The sequence below is a fragment of the Micropterus dolomieu genome, linkage group LG05 (assembly GCF_021292245.1).
Source record: "Micropterus dolomieu isolate WLL.071019.BEF.003 ecotype Adirondacks linkage group LG05, ASM2129224v1, whole genome shotgun sequence".
NCBI lineage: Eukaryota > Metazoa > Chordata > Actinopteri > Centrarchiformes > Centrarchidae > Micropterus > Micropterus dolomieu.
Window position 1 is genome coordinate 19,589,760 of NC_060154.1, and position 21,768 is coordinate 19,611,527.

The following is a 21,768-nucleotide window of genomic DNA, read 5'->3' on the forward strand; positions in this document are numbered from 1 at the left end:
CTAGAGCATAAATGTACAATAGTGACACTGCTAAGTGACTGCTGAGCATTGACGCAAATAGACTTTTGTACAGAATTTCATAACAAAGCTGATCAAATCACTCTATATCAGTTTTTGTTTATCATGCCAAATAAAAAAATTTATATAATGAAATCATAAAGTCACCTTTTCAGGTGTGCACAATCTGGACTTAAGACTGAAAGAATTATGAAGGGCTGGCTTCATGGGACATAACTACCAATTTCTAAAACTCAGTGATGGAAATATCTAATTTGGCCACTTATCTGAAAATGAAATGCAAAAACAATAAATATGCATCCAGCTCTTCCTGCAACTCAAATATTGACATGTCACAAGGTTTGAGAAGATGTTATTTATTCATACTTTGTTTTACTGTAGGCTGTTGTATATTATTTAAAAACAACCGCTAGTTGTCTTGACTTCGAACCTAATTTGTCAATTTCTTACAATGTCAAAATAATCAAAAGTTTTACAATTTGCCCCACGTCTAGAGAACACAACACTGTCGTTTCGTTTCATTTTGTCATTTTGTAACTTGTTATTTTTTAGCTCAACAACAGCAGAGGGCGCTTCAGCACCACAAACTGATGAGAAACCCCTCCATTCGGGCACATCAGGGATCATAATAATAAAAATACCCATTGAACCTTTAGAAAAACTGAAATAGTATCCTCCATATCCTCAATTTAAGAACTTCGGGAAGTTTGTAAATAAAAAAAATCGAATGCTTTATCAGCCATATGTCATAACAAAATGACATATATGCAGGTACGGTGTGGATGCTTGACAATTAAAAGAGTTGTAAATGAAAACGCTACACTTACACTTACTATACAGGCCTACAACAAACACACAAATTAGTTTTAAAGTGGGTCATGTAGACAGTCTTTTATTGATGATTGTCACAATTGAATATAATAATATTGGCTATAGATCTTTAAAGATATCCCAACACAGTCTGGTACATGGCATAAGTAATTACAGTTTTAATGACCAGTTAAATTAGCTGTGGTCCGGGTTGTGGAGAGATCAAATAAATTAAATGGGACTAAAAAAATAAATACAATGCAGACACTTTTTTCATCACATGGCACCAAAGTCTCAAGCGAATCAACCAGATTTATTAGGCTAGTCTAAATCTAGTAAAATAAAAAATATTTCATAATATAGGCTGTTCGTGAGACCTGTGAAAAATAATGTGTCTGTCGGGCAGCTGTCAGGCAGGTCTCAGTGTGTTTATTTCAGATATTAAAAGGCTTGAGGCAGGCAGGTCAGAGCAGGGGGACACAGGGGATCAGTTAGTGCTTCTGTGGGGTATTTAACAAGTTACATGCTTGACTTGCACTTGATTCCTCAGTTTAACAGTCGTTTCGATAAAGAAAACATACAAACGTACAATACACATGCAGACAAACAAACAATAGCCTACAATTGTAGCTATACGACATTACATGAAAACGATGTTGCTCCCACAGAGAAGCAAGAAAATATATATATTTAAACAGATATATGACAAGCTGTATGCTGTTTGATCCATAAGATGAATGGGGTGCTGATGTAAATGCATTACAATAACTCGGTGTTTCTGCAGCGTAATGAACTGGAATGTCAGCCTGCTCTGAATAAGCCCGCACACATTACAGACGCATTACACATTGTCATCTGCTGGCCTTTCACTCCTGACGCAGACGAATAGGAGCAGGTTGCAGCTGACTATACTCCTGTGTGCCCTTGTGAATTATGCAAAAAATGCAGATGGATAATGTAGTGACTTCTTGACGAGGAAAACACAAACCCCGTGAGAAGTGATCAGGGAATTAGGCTACTGGCCAAAACCTTTGAGGGGGGGGAATTAGATCCGGCCAAATCCGGAATTTATTAGGGAACAGAATAGACGTAGAATAGCTGCGTTTGTGAAGCCTATTTATCTGACACCTTGAACGGTTAAACAAAAATTGATGTGACAGAAAAGAGTCAAAACAACTTATATGTATTAAACGTTAAATGATAATGATAATGTTGATAACAAGCCTATTTTAGTTAATGTATTTATTCTAAACTTAATTTGTAGTTTACAAAGTATATGCGTACATTTGATGCATTTTATTTATGAATTCAACAAATTCATTGCGTTTGAAACGGAACGAAATATGATAATAACAATCATTACCATGATGCTATTCATAATTATAATAATTTGAGTGAATAATTTTTACATGAATGCACGTTACACGGTTTGCTTAAAGGATCTGCCTTCTCGACCAGTGTGCTTTTCGTTTTCTGCAATGGCCATTTGGAGCCATAACTGCAGATATTTTTATATATTTATTTATAACCTACTCGTAATCACGTTATAAACGATTGAGAGGTTTGGTTTGACTGTAAAAATATTGATCAGGCGTTGCTTGCGTTTTAAGTCTATTTCAAAAACATCACCATCATCGGTGTAGACACCTTCTATTGCTCTCACCTTACACTGCAAAAAAAAGACAAAGAAAAAAGAAAGATGCCTATTTAATTGAGTCGCCTAACCTCCTGTTCATAAATAAAACCGCATTTTGAAAGATTACATAAGAAATTTCACCGTTGGGTTGTCAGTGAGACAATGTTATTTTTAATGCAGTTTTATTCATATTCCTTTTGGAAATAAATTACCAATGTATTGATAAAACACAGAAAAAGGGAGATCTCCAACTTTAGGCTACTAACTGAATAAAAAAGGTGAATTCTTAAAACAGGCTCATATGCACAGAACCAAAAATAGATATGCCTCCATACAGCCGACATGTTTTTCTCATTTTGTATAGTTTAAAAAAACATATATATATATATATATATATATATATATATATATATATATATATATGATTTTAAGATTCAAGAGCAGAGCCACATATTACTTTTTGCAGGGTAACTTAGTCCAGTTCCTGGTAGCAGTGACTCAAAGACCACGTGATCAGCGTGGTTCTATAAATACCTTTTGAGAGCTAAGGACGATAGTGTGATTGTCTGGCTGGATACCTACCCAATCCCGTGCGTAAAACATATTTTGGAAAGATACTTGGATATCCAAAAGTAGCTTTTTAAACGAACCAAAGCACAAACTGATCACAGACGGAAACAATCGCATCTCAAGAAAAACGCACGTCGAGACTTGTGCAAGATCGATCGATGATCTTTTGACGGGTTTTTTTTAACGCCTTAAGTTTTCTGCTCCATGAGAACCTCGCACGGCCCTGCTTGACCAGCCCCGGACGACCAGGAGTCGCCAGATCTACAGGTCTAAGAGTTTTTATAAAATATTTTCAATAGAGTCTAGCCATGTGTGCGATCAGTAGTTGGAGATAAAGCTACAGCAAAAGTCTGGTGTGGGTGTAAGGGGGAGAGGGAGAGTGTGTGCGCGCTCACGCTCAGTAGCCTCGCCGGACCAGAGGAGGAGGAAATCTGGGAGAGAAGGGACAGAGCGGCGGCGTCTCCAAGGATGACTTTAGGGACGGATATGTCCGACAGCTCTGCATTGTCCGAAGATGTGGACATAGATGTGGTCGGAGGTGACATATCCGTCGGAAAGGACGGAAAGTACATACACCACGAGTTCAACTTGGACAATGACTCGGACGATAATTACTCGCAGAACGCGGCCGAGAGGGTTTCCTCTCCCGGGCTCAGCAGCTCCGACTGCCAGTCAGACCAGATGGGGTCCAGTGCAGAGGTCGGGACCGTGATGGGGGAGAAAGCCAGAAAAAGTGCACTCGTGAAGCCACCCTACTCTTACATCGCTCTGATCACCATGTCCATCCTGCAGAGCCCCAAGAAACGTCTCACTCTCAGCGAGATCTGCGAGTTCATCAGCAACAGATTCCCTTACTACCGGGAGAAATTCCCAGCGTGGCAAAACTCTATTCGCCACAACCTCTCCTTAAACGACTGCTTCGTGAAGATACCACGAGAGCCTGGCAACCCCGGAAAGGGCAATTATTGGACCCTCGACCCGGATTCCGCAGACATGTTCGACAACGGGAGCTTCTTGCGCAGGAGGAAGCGCTTCAAGAGGCACCAAGCTAATGAAATCCTCAGGGACGCCAGTGGCTTTCTACCCGGGTTTGGATACGGCCCGTATGGATATAACTACGGACTTCAGCTGCAGAACTTCCACGCAGCTCACAACCCGTATCACCCACACCACACAGGTGGTTCATTCCCGTTCCCTAACGCCCCTTGCACCTTGCCGCCATCAGCCTCCATATTCCCTACGCCGCATCCCCTGCCCACGCTTTTAGGGGCTGATTTAAGAAAGTCCTTTTATCCTCAATTAAGCCCGTCTCTGCCGCCCCTCAAGACGGACTCCAGCGCCCCGAGTCGGCCTTCATTCTCCATTGACAATATCATCGGTGCGGCCAACTCCACCGCCTCTTACGGCGCACAGCCGGCCAGCCAAGCTCAGATCCTGGCCATGTTGACCCCAGCACTGGCCTCTGCTTCCAACCATTTGAACCTATCACAGGACAGCATATTACAACCCGTGCCACAGAGTCAGACTTTTTCCAGCAAAACCCCGAGTATGAACACTTGTCCTTTCTAGAAAAAAAGAAATGGCGAGAGTGCCAGCTGAAAAAAAATCTTTTATTAAAAAGCCAATTGTGGCGTCGTCCTATGTGAAGGTAGGCTGTACATTCTTGGTGAAATAAGAGTGTTTTGGCTCTCCCCATTTCCTAAAAATGTAAGAGGATCGAAATGTTTATTTATGGTTTGTAAATATGTGTATAATATTGAGAGACAAAAGAAACTCGGAGAAGGGTCTTTTTAAAACAATGCATGGGCCTGCAATCTGGCAATGTGGCCTTCATTTGTCAGTGGGAGAAAAAGAAAAAGATCATGTTATTTTAACATAAGTTAAAGGTGTCACCCGATTTAAAAAAATATAATTGATTGAGAATTTTATTATGATTTATATTGTTTTTATTCTGTGTGTTGTGGGGACATGGCACTGTTGTTGTTGACATAGGCTGACAGAGACGGCAAACTCAGGTTTTACTTAGAAAGCACATGGAGTCGGGTGGGGGTGGGGGGGTTCTGACACAAAAATAATCATTTCTCACCACTACCCCTCCCCCTGAATCTCCTCTACATGGTGAATTTGTGACAATATCATTTCATGTTGTCGGTGGACACGTAGGCTAATGTGGTAAAAAGAGCTCATTACCTCTCTCAACCTTTTACTTGTTGTTCGTTCATATCTAGGCTATTTCACAATTTAATCTGTCAAACATACAGTATGTCATGTGTTGCCAATAGAGAGAGAGAGACACTTAAATGTTCATAGGTCATTTTTTTGTTGTTGTAATGACAATAATAAATGTTTGTGAATTTAAAAAAAAAATCGTAATTTTTTTAAAAAATTGCATGTAAGGTTATGCTCCATTAAAAGGGGGGACAATAAAATAGACTAAACAGCAGCTCTTGTGTATGGAGCAAATCAAGCTGTGTGCTATTTTTACAGCTATTTTTAAACTTCCAAATTAATTAAAAGGACTGGCGTCTCCTAATCATTTTAAGTTTTAAGTGTTTCCCTTTAGTGAAAGCATATTGTAATATGCTTTTGTATAAAACTATTGCACACATTAAGAATAAATATTAATGTTTATTCCCCTAAATATAATTAAAGTGTGGACACTGACCAATTGGCTACAATAAGGTGTTAGGTTTAGGTTGTAGATTAGTCTCTTAGTAATGCAGTTTTTTTAGGTGTGAGAAACGCACAAAATTCAGATCAGACAGTCATGAAGATCACGCAACAGTGGGCAAGTATTCCTCTTGTGTGGCTCTTGCTCGCTTGTAAAGGACCATTTTCTAGCAAGTTACAAAGGCCCTAAATGAATGGGGACGTTAGCAGGCCCCGGCGGTCTGTAATTGAAAGTGAACAAGGATGAAGGCCTACCCAATGTCTTTTAGGGGTTTTCGTTGCTAATTTGTAGCAGCATTTTTCATCAGGCTCCTAATCCACCATAATGCGGCTTTTTGGCCGTTTGTTGATGTTGTCAGTGTGGACCCCTGGCCCAAGGGAATGAATGTGCGCACAGCGAGCGGTCCCCTGTGAGACCAGCCACACACATTTAGACCGTGAAAAGCAATCTTCTCTAAAGGCCCTCGGTCTGCTCCGCTTTCATGTCATCTGCGTTGTCTGGGGATAGGCTACATATAAAAGAAGCAGTGGGACTCGTCCGACTACAGAAAACAGGCCTATTGGTCTTTTTCAGAGTTGTTGGAGCACATGTTTCCGAATAGAAGGGGGTGCAAAGCCTCCTTTATTTACCAGATCTGTGTGCAAATGGTTAAATTAGTTGTGGGTGTTTTGACAGATGATTATTAAGGATGAAGGGTGGGAGGGCTGACTCCTCTGTTTTCCGTCAGCACAGCTCACTGAAAGTCTTTGAAACGAAAACCAACACATGACTGCTTTCTCTATGTAGAACCCAGCCTTTCTTTCTTTCCCCTTTCTCCCTCTCTCCCCGTGAGTGCAAATTGGACAATTGATAAAACATCGCATAAGGATTTGGGCAATCATTTTTGGTCAGAGCTTCTGCTGCTATATCTACAACGTTAATTGATATCCTGCACATATAATTTGCAGAGTAAATGAGGTGGAAAAAACATTAGCAGGCCGGTGAAGTTTTCCCGCCCTGACAGGGAGTCGTTGCTCACCGCATCAGTCCATTAAAACCCACATGAAGCATTTGCAGAGGTGGTTAAAAACCCATATAAATAACGGCAGGAACGAAAACTAAGCCAATAAAAAAACACGAGACACGTAGCAGAACGCACACACACACACACACACACACACACACACACACACACACACACACACAGGATCTGCAGCCAAATGAACCGGCTTTGAAAATGGACGATTTGAGACTGAAGCCATTTCTGCAGATTTTCAGCTCAAATGCGCACCAACACTGTCCATCTCTGCTGTGAGATTACAGGCTTGTGACCAGAATAAACCTGGAACTTAGTCTTCCTCAAACCACCACAAACACTGAACACATTAGACGTAATTTTTCATGTAGGCCTTATGGGATGTCATCAGCACTTACATATTTACACGTTAATACTTCAGAAAGATCCCGTTTCTGACCACCCACCAGAGAGCGTGTCTTTATTTAGGCACCGCGACGACATTTGTCTTTTTTTGTAACGTTTTCTCAACGAAATAAGTAGTGAGTGATATGGGAAGTGGCAGCCAAATGACTCAACAGTCACCAAAACACATTCATACATTTCAAGGCAATTCCCATCTCTTTCTAACCGCTCCCATATGCTCTGTTGGGCGTAAGTAGGCTTAAACCCATCGATAGCTTATCATTTATTTATAGACTTAGATGTCAACATAAATGTTGATAAATCTCTTCTTTTCACTTTAAATACGTTCTCATTTTAGGATTTGAGGGGAAGTCCCAGGAATGTCATTAACAATACCCTATTACTAACATTATTGTTATTATTATTATTATTACATTTTTATTGGAGTTTGGTGTTAAACAGCGCGTGACAGCACGGGATTAAATTAAATCGTTTTGCTTAAATCTTTCGCTGCCTTGCCAATAACGTTACGTCCCTGATCGATGCATCTTGCACTGCATGCTTAGTTTGAAGGACACGAGGACAGAGGCTCTGCTGACACCAGGAGGAAACCGTGTGTGTCGTGTAGGCTATGCATGGTGTGTGTGTGTGTGTGTGTGTGCGCGTGTGTCTGTGTGTGAGAGACACGCCTGCGTGGGGGAATAGTGATGTCAGTGTTGTCTTCAAGGTCACGCTCGTCAATTGAAACTGTTGAAAGCCATTCTTGATAACTAAAATATAATAGGCTTTAATATAGGTCCAGCACAATGCATTCCATCCATTATTGAGGCATAGGCCTATAGGCGTACCGAAAACACACATTGTCTTTTATAATGGTGTAACTGAAGGGCTGCAACACAAACACACAACTACTGAAGATATTTTGGAGTTTTAGTCTCCTTGAAATTAACCGCATCCCCTTAGTCATTTTGCCATTTGACGGACTGATTTAACATGAAAAACTAAGATGTGGCCAGCCAATCAAGACTCAAGGAAAGGGCAGGTGCTCCTGCAACAATATTATTGGTGCAGTTTAGGGCAAAGGTTGTTTTTATTCGACTAGTTTCATCTGAACCTTAAACTTTGTTCAACATGACAATACCCCAAAATGGAGACACACCTGGCCGCTGAATTTTTGTTTGAAATCGAAAACTGCTGCACTGGGCTGTAGTGGTGTGCAAAACACTTGTCCTCAAAGTCCTACTTTTGGTCCCCGGCTTTGGAGTGCGTTGGGGACAGACTGATCCCCCCGCCCCCTCAAAACCGAATTCACCCCTGTCTGTGTGCGCGCGGCAGACAAACCTCCTCTTTCCCGCTGAGGAATGTTGGCCCGGGCCGCGGCTCCCCGGCCTGGAGGAGAGGGGAGCCGCGGCCCGAGCTGCACCGTCGCTATAAATCACAGCCTCCCCTCGCTGCTGCCAGTCTCCCTCCAGCCTCCGTGTTTTTGCAACAGACAGAGGAATCCTTCGCTTAATTAATTTAGAATGTGTAAATAAAGCGAGGACAGTGAACTCCCCATCATCTCTGGAAACACAATATTAACTTTGGAAGATCTTCGCCGCGCCGACTCTGACACACTGAACGAACACCTGCTGCAGGAAAAAAGGACGAGGGCGCGCGTGCACGGAACCACACACACACACACACACACACACACACAAACACAGAATGTGTGTCGGGACAGGGGTATTAATGACTGCAGATATTAGTCTGCAAAGATCACCAGAATATGATAGTAGGTGATCTCCGTTAGGCCTGTTTTAGAAAAGTGTGTGTTTACTGTAAAGTCTGGCTTGTGTTTAAAAAATCAAGCCCCCTGACCAGAATCAGGGTTTCTTTTTTGTTGTTTTACGTTTATGATCTTTTTTTCCCCCCTGAAACACTTCAGGTCGGTTAAGATTGAACGGATTATAAAACTGTTGTAGGGTTAGGGAAGTGTACAAGGTTTTGTTTCTGGTTTTGGAGGCTGACTGTGATCAGCAGATACACGAGAATATACAAAGCACCCTCAGATCAGCCACCTGCTCTGACAACATATTATGCATCTAACAGGCTACAAAAGCACCTCACCATAATAACCAACCCAATAACACATAAAACACACGAGGCATGTCTGGATCCATTGACCGCCACGATACGCACAAATGCCAGGAGATAATTAAGTTAACAGACAAAGCTGCAGTGCGCAGAGGCGCGCGCGCGTTTAAAAGTGATCATCGAGATTCAGAAACAACACTAAAAGCTTAACAACATAGAGCAGACTTTCCAGTAACACATACCCCATAGACATGTAGACAAACACTTAGTGATAAAATCGCTGGAGAAAATATAGTTTCTTTTTTTGTATAGACACCATCTCAGTTGTCTGTCACGTTTTTCACTTGACGAAATGGCTTCACTTCCAGCTTTGGGTTTCTCTAAAAAGTTATTGCATTTGCCCAAATATGTAATCTGATTTAAAACTGATTTTAAATAGGCTAAGACTACATTGCCACCTCTTATATGTACTACAGGAGCAGAAGTTTTGCAAAAATGAACGTGACCCCGTGACTGAACTATTTCGCATTTATGTGAGGTCAGGTCTGATGTGGGGGAGAGCTGCCCTCTGTCTCCCCTTAATTCCAACTCCGGTGGGAGGTAAAATCAGCATTGACTATTGAAGACATTTAACCCAAAAACTACATATTCATTTACTGTTATTTCATGAAATTATTTTATATTGTTATGCGGGGGACGTACTGGGTGCCCTTCAACGTGCCCTCGCGGTCCTCGGACCTCACATTAGGCAACACGAGTCTTCTCCTCTGTTTACTATACTACACCAGGACGCACTAAAGGAAAAGCAAGTGTGAAGCACTTTTCTCTATTGCTCTGATAGAGGCGCAGCTACTGTTAGTCGCTCTCGCTCACAATCAGCAGTGTCATCCGGGCGCTTCTGCACTGGCTTCCTTCATTTGGCCTTTGATGGCAGTGCATTAGACTCACAGCCAGAATGCGATTAATGACACCCATTTATTACACCCCATAATTATTGATTTAGGATTTAAACGTTTTTTCCCCTTGACGGTTCCTTATGTACACCGTCCAGAGAAATCGTTTAATTTCCTCACCATAGAGGCCAAAAAAGACATTAACATGCCTTTACGGATATTAAATATAAATTATTATATTAAAAAAAAATATTAAATTATTAATTAAGGCTCTGAGTTGGCAAAAGAGTTTCACTGTTTGTACTGAATGTCCACACCACTGCCCTTTCATTTCATTTTTGACATATACTACATTGTTTTTAGTTTTCTGTATTGTTAAACTCAGAGCTTCAAAATGTTTCAAATAAACAGTAGGATACGTGTAGTTTCTTCTAATTAAGACAGTGAGCCTTACCATAATTAATAGAGGCTATATGCCTAATTAAAATCCAAGGACAAATGTTGTCTTTTTAATCCCTTAACACACAGGTTGCACACATCAAGTAAGCAAGCCTTTACATGGAGTACAATTAAGACAATTTAAGTATTTCAATTTGTCTGCTTTCTTAACTATCATAGGAATTGGTATCCACCTAATGGTTTTTAAGTGTAACGATTATACTTCAAACTTGGAGGTAAATCAGTTAAGTTAAACACAAGTCAGCTCTGGGTGATGTAAGAAATACCGAGGACACTGCAGCCTGTCCCTTCTGAAATGTGAAAGAGAAACTTTGTTGATCTAATCGTTTTCAGCGTGAAAGTGTGTTTTCGAAAAGTAGGGGAAAACCTCGCGATAAAATTGAAGTTTACTATCCAGGGTGAAATGCGATCACGTTGAGGTCGTGGGGCCAAACTTTTTAAGACTAATGTTTATTTAGAGAAGTGAGCGCTGTCTATGGGACTCCCCGTTCTCCCAGAAAGCTGCACTAATGTCTTTACCAGGCCTGAGCAGACCACCAGCAAGACAGCATGCAGCTCTCTGCAGCCTTGTTGTGGCATTCAGTGCAAGATACTGTGTCCCACAAAACAAACACTAAAACCAGGCGGAATATGGATAAAACAAAGTTTCACCTCCTTCTGGATGAGCTGCCTGTTAAATTAAACATCCAATGCAACATTTCGACCCATATGAGATCCTATTTTGCTTGTGGTAAAAAAAGAATATATAGCTTACAAACCTTGAGTCACTCACTAATTTCTTATATGACATTTAGCTTCTAGATTTTCTTTTTACTCTGCTTGATCTGTGATCTCCCTGTGACTTTGGTAACAGCTGCAAGATCAAACCTTTGGATTCCTTAAAGGCAAGTATGCTACTGAAATAATATCATCTTTAGAAAATAGAAATAGAAATCATTAAATTCGCATTGACTCCCAAGCTGCTTTATAAAAATGATAATCTTTTTAGACTTTTCAGATATTTCAAGGCTATACCAATCTTCCTTAATCTCCCTTATTTCAAAATGTTGACTCAATATTAAAAGTATTTCTTGTTAAACTTGGCTAATAACCTTTACTGTCTGAATTGGGGGGAAAGTTGCATTATCTCACCCGATGCTTTGACAAATTTAAAGACGAAAAAAAGTTTCATCACGAAATATAAAAACAGACATATTTGCAGCCATGTCCCTCGTGCTTGGAGAGCAGCAGCGTGTTTTCCTACAGTATGTAAAATTGAATTAGATACGGTGGGGATACCCGCATATTTTTCACCCCTCAGGTTTTAGTGTTCCTTGGGTATTTTTGTTTTCTCAGCTGGACCTGCCATTGGACATTGTGTCCGTTTCGTCCATTTCTATCTTTACAATCTCTTCTCTGTAACCCCCTTACGCCCCCCTCCCAATACCTCACTCTCTCCTCCTCTGGGTATAGCTCACACCCCGCCACCGACGTTGATCTGAGATGCGGACTGGACAAGACCTCAGGCAGAGGCAGCCCTGCAGACCACGGGCATGCGCACTCTGCACACAGTACCAAGAGGAAAGCGCATGTATACACAGAGGAAGTTACGTAGGCCCAGGACCCTCTGTCAAGTGACAGCCCTAATCATACTTGGCAACTTTGTTTCTTTGTGGACATTTTGGAGATTAGTGAGGAGCATTATACTTTTGGTGCCTGAAAACATTTATTTTCCACCCAGAATGAGTGCATGTGCAAATCAACACTCAGCCATTCATTCACAGTTATTTGTGTGGCCCTAATTCAGCATGCTAGGGTTAACAATTCAATTACATTCTTTCTTAAGGATGAAAAAAACGTTGGCTCATAAAATTGTAAAATATCCCCTTATAACACCAGGTGCAGTATGAAACAAAAACAATTATTTGGCTTGACACTGTATAGGCTAATGATGGTTCTTTTGCTCAAACTTGGATGGTGCTGAAGCATGAAGATCTCCAGTCTCCAAAGATGGATACCTTTTTCTATGTGAGTTATTGGCCAAAAGTGCCTGTACGATTGCATACAATATAGCCCCATATGATTCTTCAGCACATAAGAGCCCTGAGGAGCCACAACAGCAGTTATGGAGTTGGCAGCATCACAGCCTGTGAGCAGCCACTTCACTGGAGAGGCTGAGTGTACAGGAAGAGTCAAGGGACAGATGGAAAAACGGGGAGAGACAAATAAAGCAAGAACAGGTTAAAACAAGCGATGGTATATTCTTATATTTATAACTGATGTGGTGAAGAGACTTATTTCTTGGGAAATTTATTCTCTCCATCTGCAAAGGAAAGACAATGCAGATCTGGTCTCATGTGCAAGGAGGTCCTATGCTGATGGTCTCAGCATATACACACTTATATTGTATATACACACATACACCCCTAACCCCCCCATAACATGGACGGTGTACTGAAGTAAGCATGTGTCAGGAGGTTTCATTTCATAAACCTTCTTCAAATCAGTTCAAGTTGGACTTGCTGAGTTTTTATGTGGTTAAGTGTAACCATGAAACATGCAGCTAGACAAAACATAATAAAAGTCTTATGAATGGCAGAGTGTACATATTCCCTCTACAAAGAGCTGCCCTTCAAATACCACACACATGCTGACTCAGACTCACATAACAGCAATTCCTGATATCAAACTGGGTCTCCAAAGCACCAAAAGCTAGCTTTTACTACAATTATTTTTCTCTTTTCTAATTGTACATAATAATGTGATAAAGATAGCTGTATGATTGTGTTTCATTGTAAGACTGCATGTGTTCTTAGGTTGAAACCCAATAAGTACAGATGTATCATAAATGGAGTGTGTTTTTACATCTATGTGTGACTGTATGTGAGTGCAAGAGAGTACACAAAACACCCAGGTTCAAAGGCGAAGTGAATAGAAAGGCCCAAGATGATAAGACCACTCGGAGGCTCCTTATGGAGGAGAAATGTCACACATAAGAAAGGAAAGCAGAGAAACAACAGCCGCCACAGTGAGAGGTGAAGTAGCCTGAGATTGCACTCTGAGTAGAGGTAAAGGGGCATCTGATCACATGTATGTATGTGTGTGTGTGTGTGTGTGTGTGTGTGTGTTTGGATGGGGGGGTTAATGTTGTTCATGACTAGTAGAGTCATTTCAAAGGGCTAGAGGCGCGGCTGGATGATGGATTGGAAGCTGAAGGGGCGAGCAGATGGGTAAGTAGAGAAAGTGAGGTTAAGTGGCAGTTATATGTTGCAGATCTAAGCAGATCAAGAGTAGGGAAGTGTGTGTGTGTGTGTGTGTGTGAGAGAGAGGGAGAGCAATACAGACATGCTGTATTTCATGCTGTATTTCAGAGAGTGCCACCAAGACATAATTGTAGTGTGAATATTGTATTTTTGACAGATTTCACACTTTTTATATCTATTTATTCCACATTAGCTTTGAATGGTGGTGTTGCTATCTTAGCTTCTCATTTCCTCTAATGGTGTGTTCGTACAGTGAGCAACAGGACTGACGCTACAAGTCAACTCATTTATTATAGTGGAAGTGAGTGACCATGTGTGTGGATGATGAGCAAGCTTGTTAGCCATGTGTAAACTTTTCCTGTTCATCGGCCATTAAAAGACCTGCCGGCCCTCTCTGGATTATGTATTGGCGTTAATCCACCTGGCATCAAGTGAACGGAAGATAAATTGGCTATAATCACTCAAAGCTTTCCCATTACCAATCATGCTTGTTCCATTAATTTTCAATAAATTTAACATAGTTTGCCAACAGTCTCATAAAATTTGAGTCCACTAAGTTAAGGCCCAAAAATGATTACATCTCAAAGTGGACACAATGTACATGGAACATTATATTCCACCACATATAGTATATCCACACAGACATTTTTTTGAACCAATACCACAATTTTGGTACATCATTGTATTATTTTCTAATGCTAAAATTGAACTTCAGTAAGAAACCATGAACTCAGATTAAAGGTTAAAGTAATGTTTAGAATGATAACTTTATGGTTGGTATGTGGTTTGGCAAAATATTTAAAAACCTTCACTAAAAAATAAAGGTTAACCAACAGTAGAAAACCTCTCGGCAAGAACTGTGAAAAGTTAGACATCATTCAACGCCACAAGAGAACGCAGCCTTAATAAGCACTTAGCTCATAGTTCATACAGCTTGTTGAAACAATGCAATATTATGAAAGGCAACATCCACATGGGACTCTGGTCAAAAACATGCAGTTTCATGGGAACACTAACTACAATGCTACAACAACTGCACAAAGAGTCCACAGCCACGCTATTGGCTCTGAGCCTGCACAGTGGTAGTTTGAGTTAAATGCTAATGTCAGCGTGCTAACATGTTCATAATGGCCATGCTAAAATGTTGATGATTAGGAAGTATGTTTCCCACATTTGGCATCGTAGTGTAACATTTGCTATTTATCAATACAAAGTAGCCTACAGCTGAGTCTGTTGGAAATTCATTCATTTTGCAAGTTTTTATAAGAAACCAAAGAGTTGGAAAAATTACAATCTGACCTGATGATGGCGCTAAAGGAAAAGTCAGAGGATCCCCAAAGTACCTAGGCTTCATCCTATGGGGACCATGAATATCTGTACATTTCACGGGAATCTTTCCAATAGCTTGTTGAGATGTTTCATTCTGGACCAAAGTGGGAGACTGAATGACCGGCCAACATCGCCATCCATTGAGCCATGCTGTGGCGATTGTACAGTATGATGGGGAGTCTGTGATCCAGGCTAGCAGGCAGGTAAGCAGGCAGTGGCTGTGCCTCAAAGAGAGACAATCTAAGAGTGGAGAGGGTTGGGCCACTCAGCCAGGCGCCAACAAGGTTTGGGAAGGAGGGAAGTGTGTTACGCATGTTCACGTCTGTCTTCTCGGGCTGGCAGGGAGGGATAGGCTGTCAGGGTGGCAGGCCTGTCATGGGCCTGTCAGTGCACTGACAGACCATTGTGGCAGTGTGGGATTGATGAGGAGCAGCAACAGGATGACTAAGGGCTGCAGGGAAACAGGCACAGGAAGAGGAGCATATGAGGAGAGGAAAACGAGGAGGAAGAGAACTCAAGTTCCAGCTCCCTCTAAGTCAAGTTCCCATTAAACACAACTGGCAGAAGAGTTGTTCCTTCCCTTCTGGTCTGACTAAGATTATATAAGACTATTTAGATCACAATACCACAGCTGTGATGATGCCATGTGAGTTATTATCTTAGATAAAGGGAATGCTTTCGGACATTGATTACTCTATATGACAAACGCCACCCAGGACCACCATTACAGAACGTCAAGAGCTCAACAACAGTTCTGACACAATAAATATCTATAATTCCTGGCATGTTCCAGGGACATTCCGGCTCTGGCTCCCCTAAAATCCCTGTCACCCCATCCCCCAGTATGGCTCCCGAATCCACCCACCTGCTACTCAAAAAAGGTTAAAACAAACAGTATTTGCAAATAAAGTCTGGCCTTAACCTCTCTTTCCGCTGAATCTTCTAACTCCTCTCCAATTATCCTAATCCTTCCACCCCACCCCACATGACCCCCACTCCCTCGGCAGCCGCCAAAGGATGTAACGGCTGATGTACGAAGGGTAATGGTCCTCCTCTTCCTCCTTGCACCCCTGCTTTCCTCTCCTGTTGGTTTACTCGGTGGCTCTCCCTCCCCTAATTCAATTCTACATGCTTTTCTTGGCTTGCACAGCTCCTGTCTTCATTCAACAATTTTTCTTCTCCTCTTCTCTGACCTCCTTGCTTTCTCCATAAAATTCTTATTCACTCTTTTTTTAAACCTCATTTCTAGTCTCCCACTCTTCCAACTCCGAGCACTCTTACTCTCTTGCTCCCAGTTGCTGTGATTTTAGTGCTGCCTCTGATTTGCAACCTCTGGATGTACCCTGTCTTGCTCTCTCTCTCCGGGCCGTCTGCCTCACTCAGAGTGAGCTGCTCACTGGGAATAGGAAGGGTCATGCCTGGGTGAGGAATATCACTTCTGTCCTATCTCCTATCTTTCCTTATTCACCCTTTAAATCCCTCTTTCTTGGTATCTCTTTCTCTCCTTTGTCTTCTTGCTTTCCTCTGTATAGATATCCCTCCTTCTTCTTTTTCTCTTTGTCCTCATATTCCTGCCTTTCCTCTTCAAATGACATAATTGATTTGCAGAATACCTCCAGAAGCACCCCAAGCCAAAATAACATTCCAAGTCTAATTTTAAAAATGTCATTTCACTATGAGAGACATGTATTTCAACATCTTTTATACACTGCATACAATATGAGACATGTTCATATTATATATATATATATATATATATATATATATGTTTTATGCTAACACTGGAATGTTTTAGGCAATAAAGTGTGAGAGTGCTGGTGAATGTAAATGAGTCATGAAGATGCTGTTGTGTACACAGATGCAGAACAAGAAAGAAAGAGAGTGATGAGGGGGAAGGAGACAAAAGTCAGAAGATGGAGATAGAGAGAAAAAAAGAAAAAAGGCTGGTGGATATTCTTGTGGGGGGCAACTGGGGGGATCGTCTTCCCCCTTTGCCCCTCCCTGGCCCCAGCCAGAAGCCTCTGGGGGTCCCTGGGTTCCTGAGGAAAAACATCTCGGCCCCCAATCACCCCTGAACCCAGCGCTGGGCTGTTTACCTTGGCTTGGCTGCCTGACAGCTTTACTGATGTTACATACAGGCACAGAGGGACCCTGAGTCAGAGAGGGAGCAGGAGCACAGGGAGGGAGGAGGAGGAGGAGGAGAGTGGGATAGACGAGGAGTGGAGGCGTGAGGAGGATGGAGGACGAGTGACGAGGATAGAGGATGGAGGGGAGGAAGAATGGCACAAGTTGGGGTGAAAAGGAGAGAATATAGAGAAGGTGGGAGAGCAAGAGGTGTGAGGGAGCGAGAGTGTTAGCTTACTCTGATCTTAATCACCACGATCAGATCCATTTGGGGAGATTTCCAGAAGAGAGAGCTGTTCAGAGGGCAACAGAGTGCGCACTGAGCACACAGAGAGAAGAAATATTGCTGGCAAAAACTTTGCACTAGAAATACAGGCATTAATTTTCATCAGCTTTCCAGATGACTGTGTATATAAAGCAATATTTTGTTTTTAGGATCATTGCTCAATGTAGTATGTGAGATTTGAAAAGCAAATGTGGAATGGAGACTCAATATTTTTACAGGAGGTAACGTTACTCATTACAGTGCGGTGTAGAAATGTATATGCGCTTTCCAAAGTGTTCATAGGGAGCAAATGGGGCAGGGAGTGGGCTACTGCTGCTCACTATACAAATGTTGACATATGTATACCATATCAGTTTTGAATAAATGAACATTATCAATTTGGAAACAAAGCTTTGCATCATGGAAACCCCCTTATTCATTCAACCAAAACAAATACGAATTGTGAGTCAGGGAGGCTGAGCAGGATTTAGTACAAATTCAGTAGAAACATCCCAGATGGCCAATTTTTTAGTCAGTGGAAGAACAAAAAACAATGAAAAACACTCCTTTTGATGATGATTTGAATTTGCATTCATCCTTCATCCTTTCAGGACAAAACTTCCCTTTATGCCTGGCAGTTTGTCTATTTGTAGGCGTTTGTTTGTCCATTTCTGAGCCACAATGCTGGGCCGGGCCAGGCCAAAGGGGTTTCTGCAATGGGGTGGGAGGTCTGTGTTTTGCAGCTCAGAGCTCTAAGTCTTGTTTGTCTGTCCTGAGCAGCTGGACAAGCTGTAATAATACAAACGGGCCTTTGAACAGGCTGCTGTGTTGTGCCGCTCTGGCTTGGGTTACATCCCACACACTTGCTTGCTCAGAAAAACACACATATGACGGGGCAGACTGGCAACCACACGCACACAGATTCATACCAAAAACATATGTTCACACACACACACACAGGTGGACGTGCAGACATGCATGCAAGCACGAGTATGCAACTAAATAAGCCTACACTGATCACTGCCTAACTGTGATTGATCATCTTAAACTCAGCTGTCACTCCACCTGTCAGCCTGTTTGTCTGTATTCTCTGTTTGTTAGTTTGTTTGTGTGGATAGACGGGTGGCTTGCTTGTTGTTTGTTTATGGCTGATCATTTGTCACAATAAATCATTAGGGAGGGACACACCTTTGAGCCCCCTGGGTTGTTTCCATCCCTCTCAAACTGATTTAGGCAAACACTTCAGGCTCTCTGCACTGTCACCCTCACACACTGGAAGCTGCAAGCTCCCGCAGAGAAAAAAATGGGACATAGTTGAGTGCCACCCCGCTCCACTGACGGATGACTTCCTCTGTCATTATGTAATGGAGTTCAGGGCTTCACCTGCCCCGGTCAGGCCTGTGGCCTCTGTGCACACACCAGGATATGAGAGGACAGGGAATTGGTCTATAGGTTGTTGGGTCACTACTCTGGGGATCTACAACAATACCAGTGGGGGTGTGGAGGGGACAGGGGTTGGCGGTGTCCACATGTACAGTACATAAAAACAGATTTTCACTTGATGTGCAAAACCTTTAAGATGAACATTTCTTCCCTTGCTTCTTTTATTCAATGAGAGGGACCTCTATAGTATAAGGTATGCTAATGATCACCATGAAAATACTTTTGCCGAGTATTTCTTTTTGGTAAAATGAAACATAATTTTAGAATTTTTGGAAAAATCCCAAGAGATATACAGTCAAGGTTCCAGTGTTGTACATGCTGGCTCACTGGAATTGATTGATTATTGGAACACCCCAACCGATACAAAGCCATCATTGATGTTATTATATTCAATATTCTTATTTATATTCTTATTAGTAGTAGTATATTTGTTGTAAATTGTCAGCTTTTACAGAGGAGCAATAGAAAGCATCCTGACTGGACCGGAGGGCTCTGCAGCGGGGGATTAAAACTGTTCAGAAGATCATTTGTACCCATCTCCTGAGCATATCGGAGATGTGAGGTGTACGGTGGCTCTGAAGTGCAAACCGCAACAGCAATTCGCCACAACACCACAGCAAATCGTCACAACACCACAGCAAAGCGCCACAACACCACAGCATTGGTGAGATTGAAATGGAAAGGGCAGGTACGTGTTAGACACTGATCCAAATAAGCTTCTCTGTCCTCATAAACTACACATTCCTTGTAATACCTGTCTAGCCTACACAATAAAGGCATTTGATTACTGTTCTTATTTGTAATGTCACACCACAGTAAATTGCCCTTATTCACAGCAGACATTTGACTTGTCATAAGAGCAACAGCACTGGTGGTACCATAACATTAACTATGTCTCTGTTCTATTTAAGTGTCCCAGTAAGCCATGACAGTTTAACAGTGAGCCAGCATGCACAATACCAGGACACTGAAACTAAAGCAGCTAAATGGAATTCAGCCATTATTAATTTGAATACTTACACCTTTGCTTTTCTTACTAACATGTCAAAATGTCGAGTGAAAACGGCCTATTTGTATCAGTGTTGCTCTATTCCCAACATAACAAAATAACAGGTCTAAATCTGTCCTAAATATGAATTATTGCTGTTAACACCCCAGTGTGTAATCAGGCAAAATAATTGACAACACCTGCGTGGGTGTACCATGGGTGTGAAAGCCTTTAATGGTGTTGGGTCCAATTTTGTATGCTGATAACAAGTGCATAATGTGATTTATATCACAAACTGAACATCCTGCATTGGATGAAACTATTGGATGGAAATTGTATTTGGAACTACTGAGAACTGATTTGATTTAAAAGTGTATTGACTTTACCTGAATGAGAATGTGACTGTGCCAATGTAAAGACAGCCAAGGAGGGACTCAGGTAGTGATCTGCCTGGATTATCCAGCCATGGGTTATACAGAGTTTAACATCTGGTCACAAAGACAGCAGAGCTAGAGTTACTCATCCCTGACAGCAAGAGAGAAACAGACACAGAGACAGCTGAGTAGACAGACAAAGATTTTCAAATTATTTATGTATTTAAAACAATGTCTAATACGCTTGGGGCTTCTAGTATCATCGATCTCACTGAGAGTCAACATTAGAACATCTTGGAGGCAAAGGGCCATATATTTCTCTTAGGAACTGTTCTACCAAATCAGCACTAAAATGGCAGTAAATATTTCACTTAAACGTGATAGTTGGTGAGGAAAGAGGAATTTAATGGGATGTTCATGTAGCTCTAGCTGTGTCTGCTGAATGTTAGCCTTATGCACCTAATGAGCTAAAGTTCTGTTGGAAATTGGTAACTGCAGCTTTATTGTAAGAAATGCAATTAATGAAACATTTACGTTGCCCCAGCCATCGCAAATCTTAACCTAAACATGCCTATTTCCAACTTTATGCTTAATCTTGTTGACGCTCATGCTTTATTCTAAGCTTAAACCCAGTCGTGCAGTTTGAAAGGCTGCACTACGAGGTTGTAATAGTAGTGCTTCTATCAGTAACATTGCTGGGATTTGTGATTTTGATCCCAAAAAAGAAAATGAGACAGAGGGAGAGAGATAAAGGAGGGAAACAGAATGACAGCAAGACGACATTGTAAAAACAAAAGTGTGTCTCTGTCCTGTCCTCCCACCCCTTAGCTGCCCTCTGCTCCTGACCTCAAGAACTTGGGGTAAGTTTGTAAACCATTTCTCAGTGACCTCAACAACTGACCACCCTGTCCTTTACCTGCAATAAAACATAGACACAGGCATTACAAACGCAAGCCAGCCACATCAGGGAAGACCAACAAGCAGGCTTCACAGTGTCTGCTTCAGTAGAGAGAGAAACCCTTACCAAAACACAAGAGTATATTATCACGCTGTTCGTTTGTCTGCCTCTGTTTGTACTTCCTCATTTTTATGTTCAATTTATGTTGTGCGGAAATCTTTGTGTAAGTCCGAACATGGCGTATGTATGTGGGTGCACATAGACAACTCCTCGCTCCATTTATTAGCCTCATATTTACTTCTGTGGGAGTGCACATGACACGGTTCATTTTTTCTGTCCTGCTCTCTCAGTCTCTCTCACCACATTTTGTTTTTATATGGCATGCTGAGATTTGTTGTTGTGTTTGGTTTGTAACTCCTCACCCACAGTATTCATTAGATAATGAAGGGAAACAGTATTTGTGGTGGGAAGGTGAAGGTCACAGTGTTTGGAATACACATGCATGACTGGTTAGTCAGCCATGTTGTGCTATTGGTCAAAGCAAAATCAATTGCTGTATTTTTGTGTAAGATG

General features: G+C 41.6%; 1 protein-coding gene and 1 long non-coding RNA gene across 2 annotated transcripts in view; one reads left to right on the forward strand and one right to left on the reverse strand.

Moving 5' to 3' along the window:
* The window catches only part of LOC123971160, a 32,001-nt gene extending 10,809 nt beyond the window's left edge, over positions 1 to 21,192 (reverse strand). The window contains exons 1-2 of the long non-coding RNA XR_006825142.1: positions 21,119 to 21,192; positions 20,310 to 20,411 (exon numbers count right to left, since the gene is read on the reverse strand). This is a non-coding gene — a long non-coding RNA (uncharacterized LOC123971160). The remainder of the gene's footprint in view (positions 1 to 20,309; positions 20,412 to 21,118) is intronic.
* foxd2 (forkhead box D2) lies at positions 3,121 to 5,059 on the forward strand. The gene has a single exon (XM_046049821.1). The coding sequence runs from the start codon at positions 3,503 to 3,505 to the stop codon at positions 4,601 to 4,603; it is 1,101 nt and encodes a 366-aa protein (XP_045905777.1). The 5' UTR covers positions 3,121 to 3,502; the 3' UTR covers positions 4,604 to 5,059.
* Positions 21,193 to 21,768: the final 576 nt, after the last annotated feature.

Excerpts from the sequence above, each read along its gene's own strand:
- foxd2 (XM_046049821.1), top strand. The coding sequence starts at position 3,503 with ATGACTTTAGGGACGGATATGTCCGACAGCTCTGCATTGTCCGAAGAT.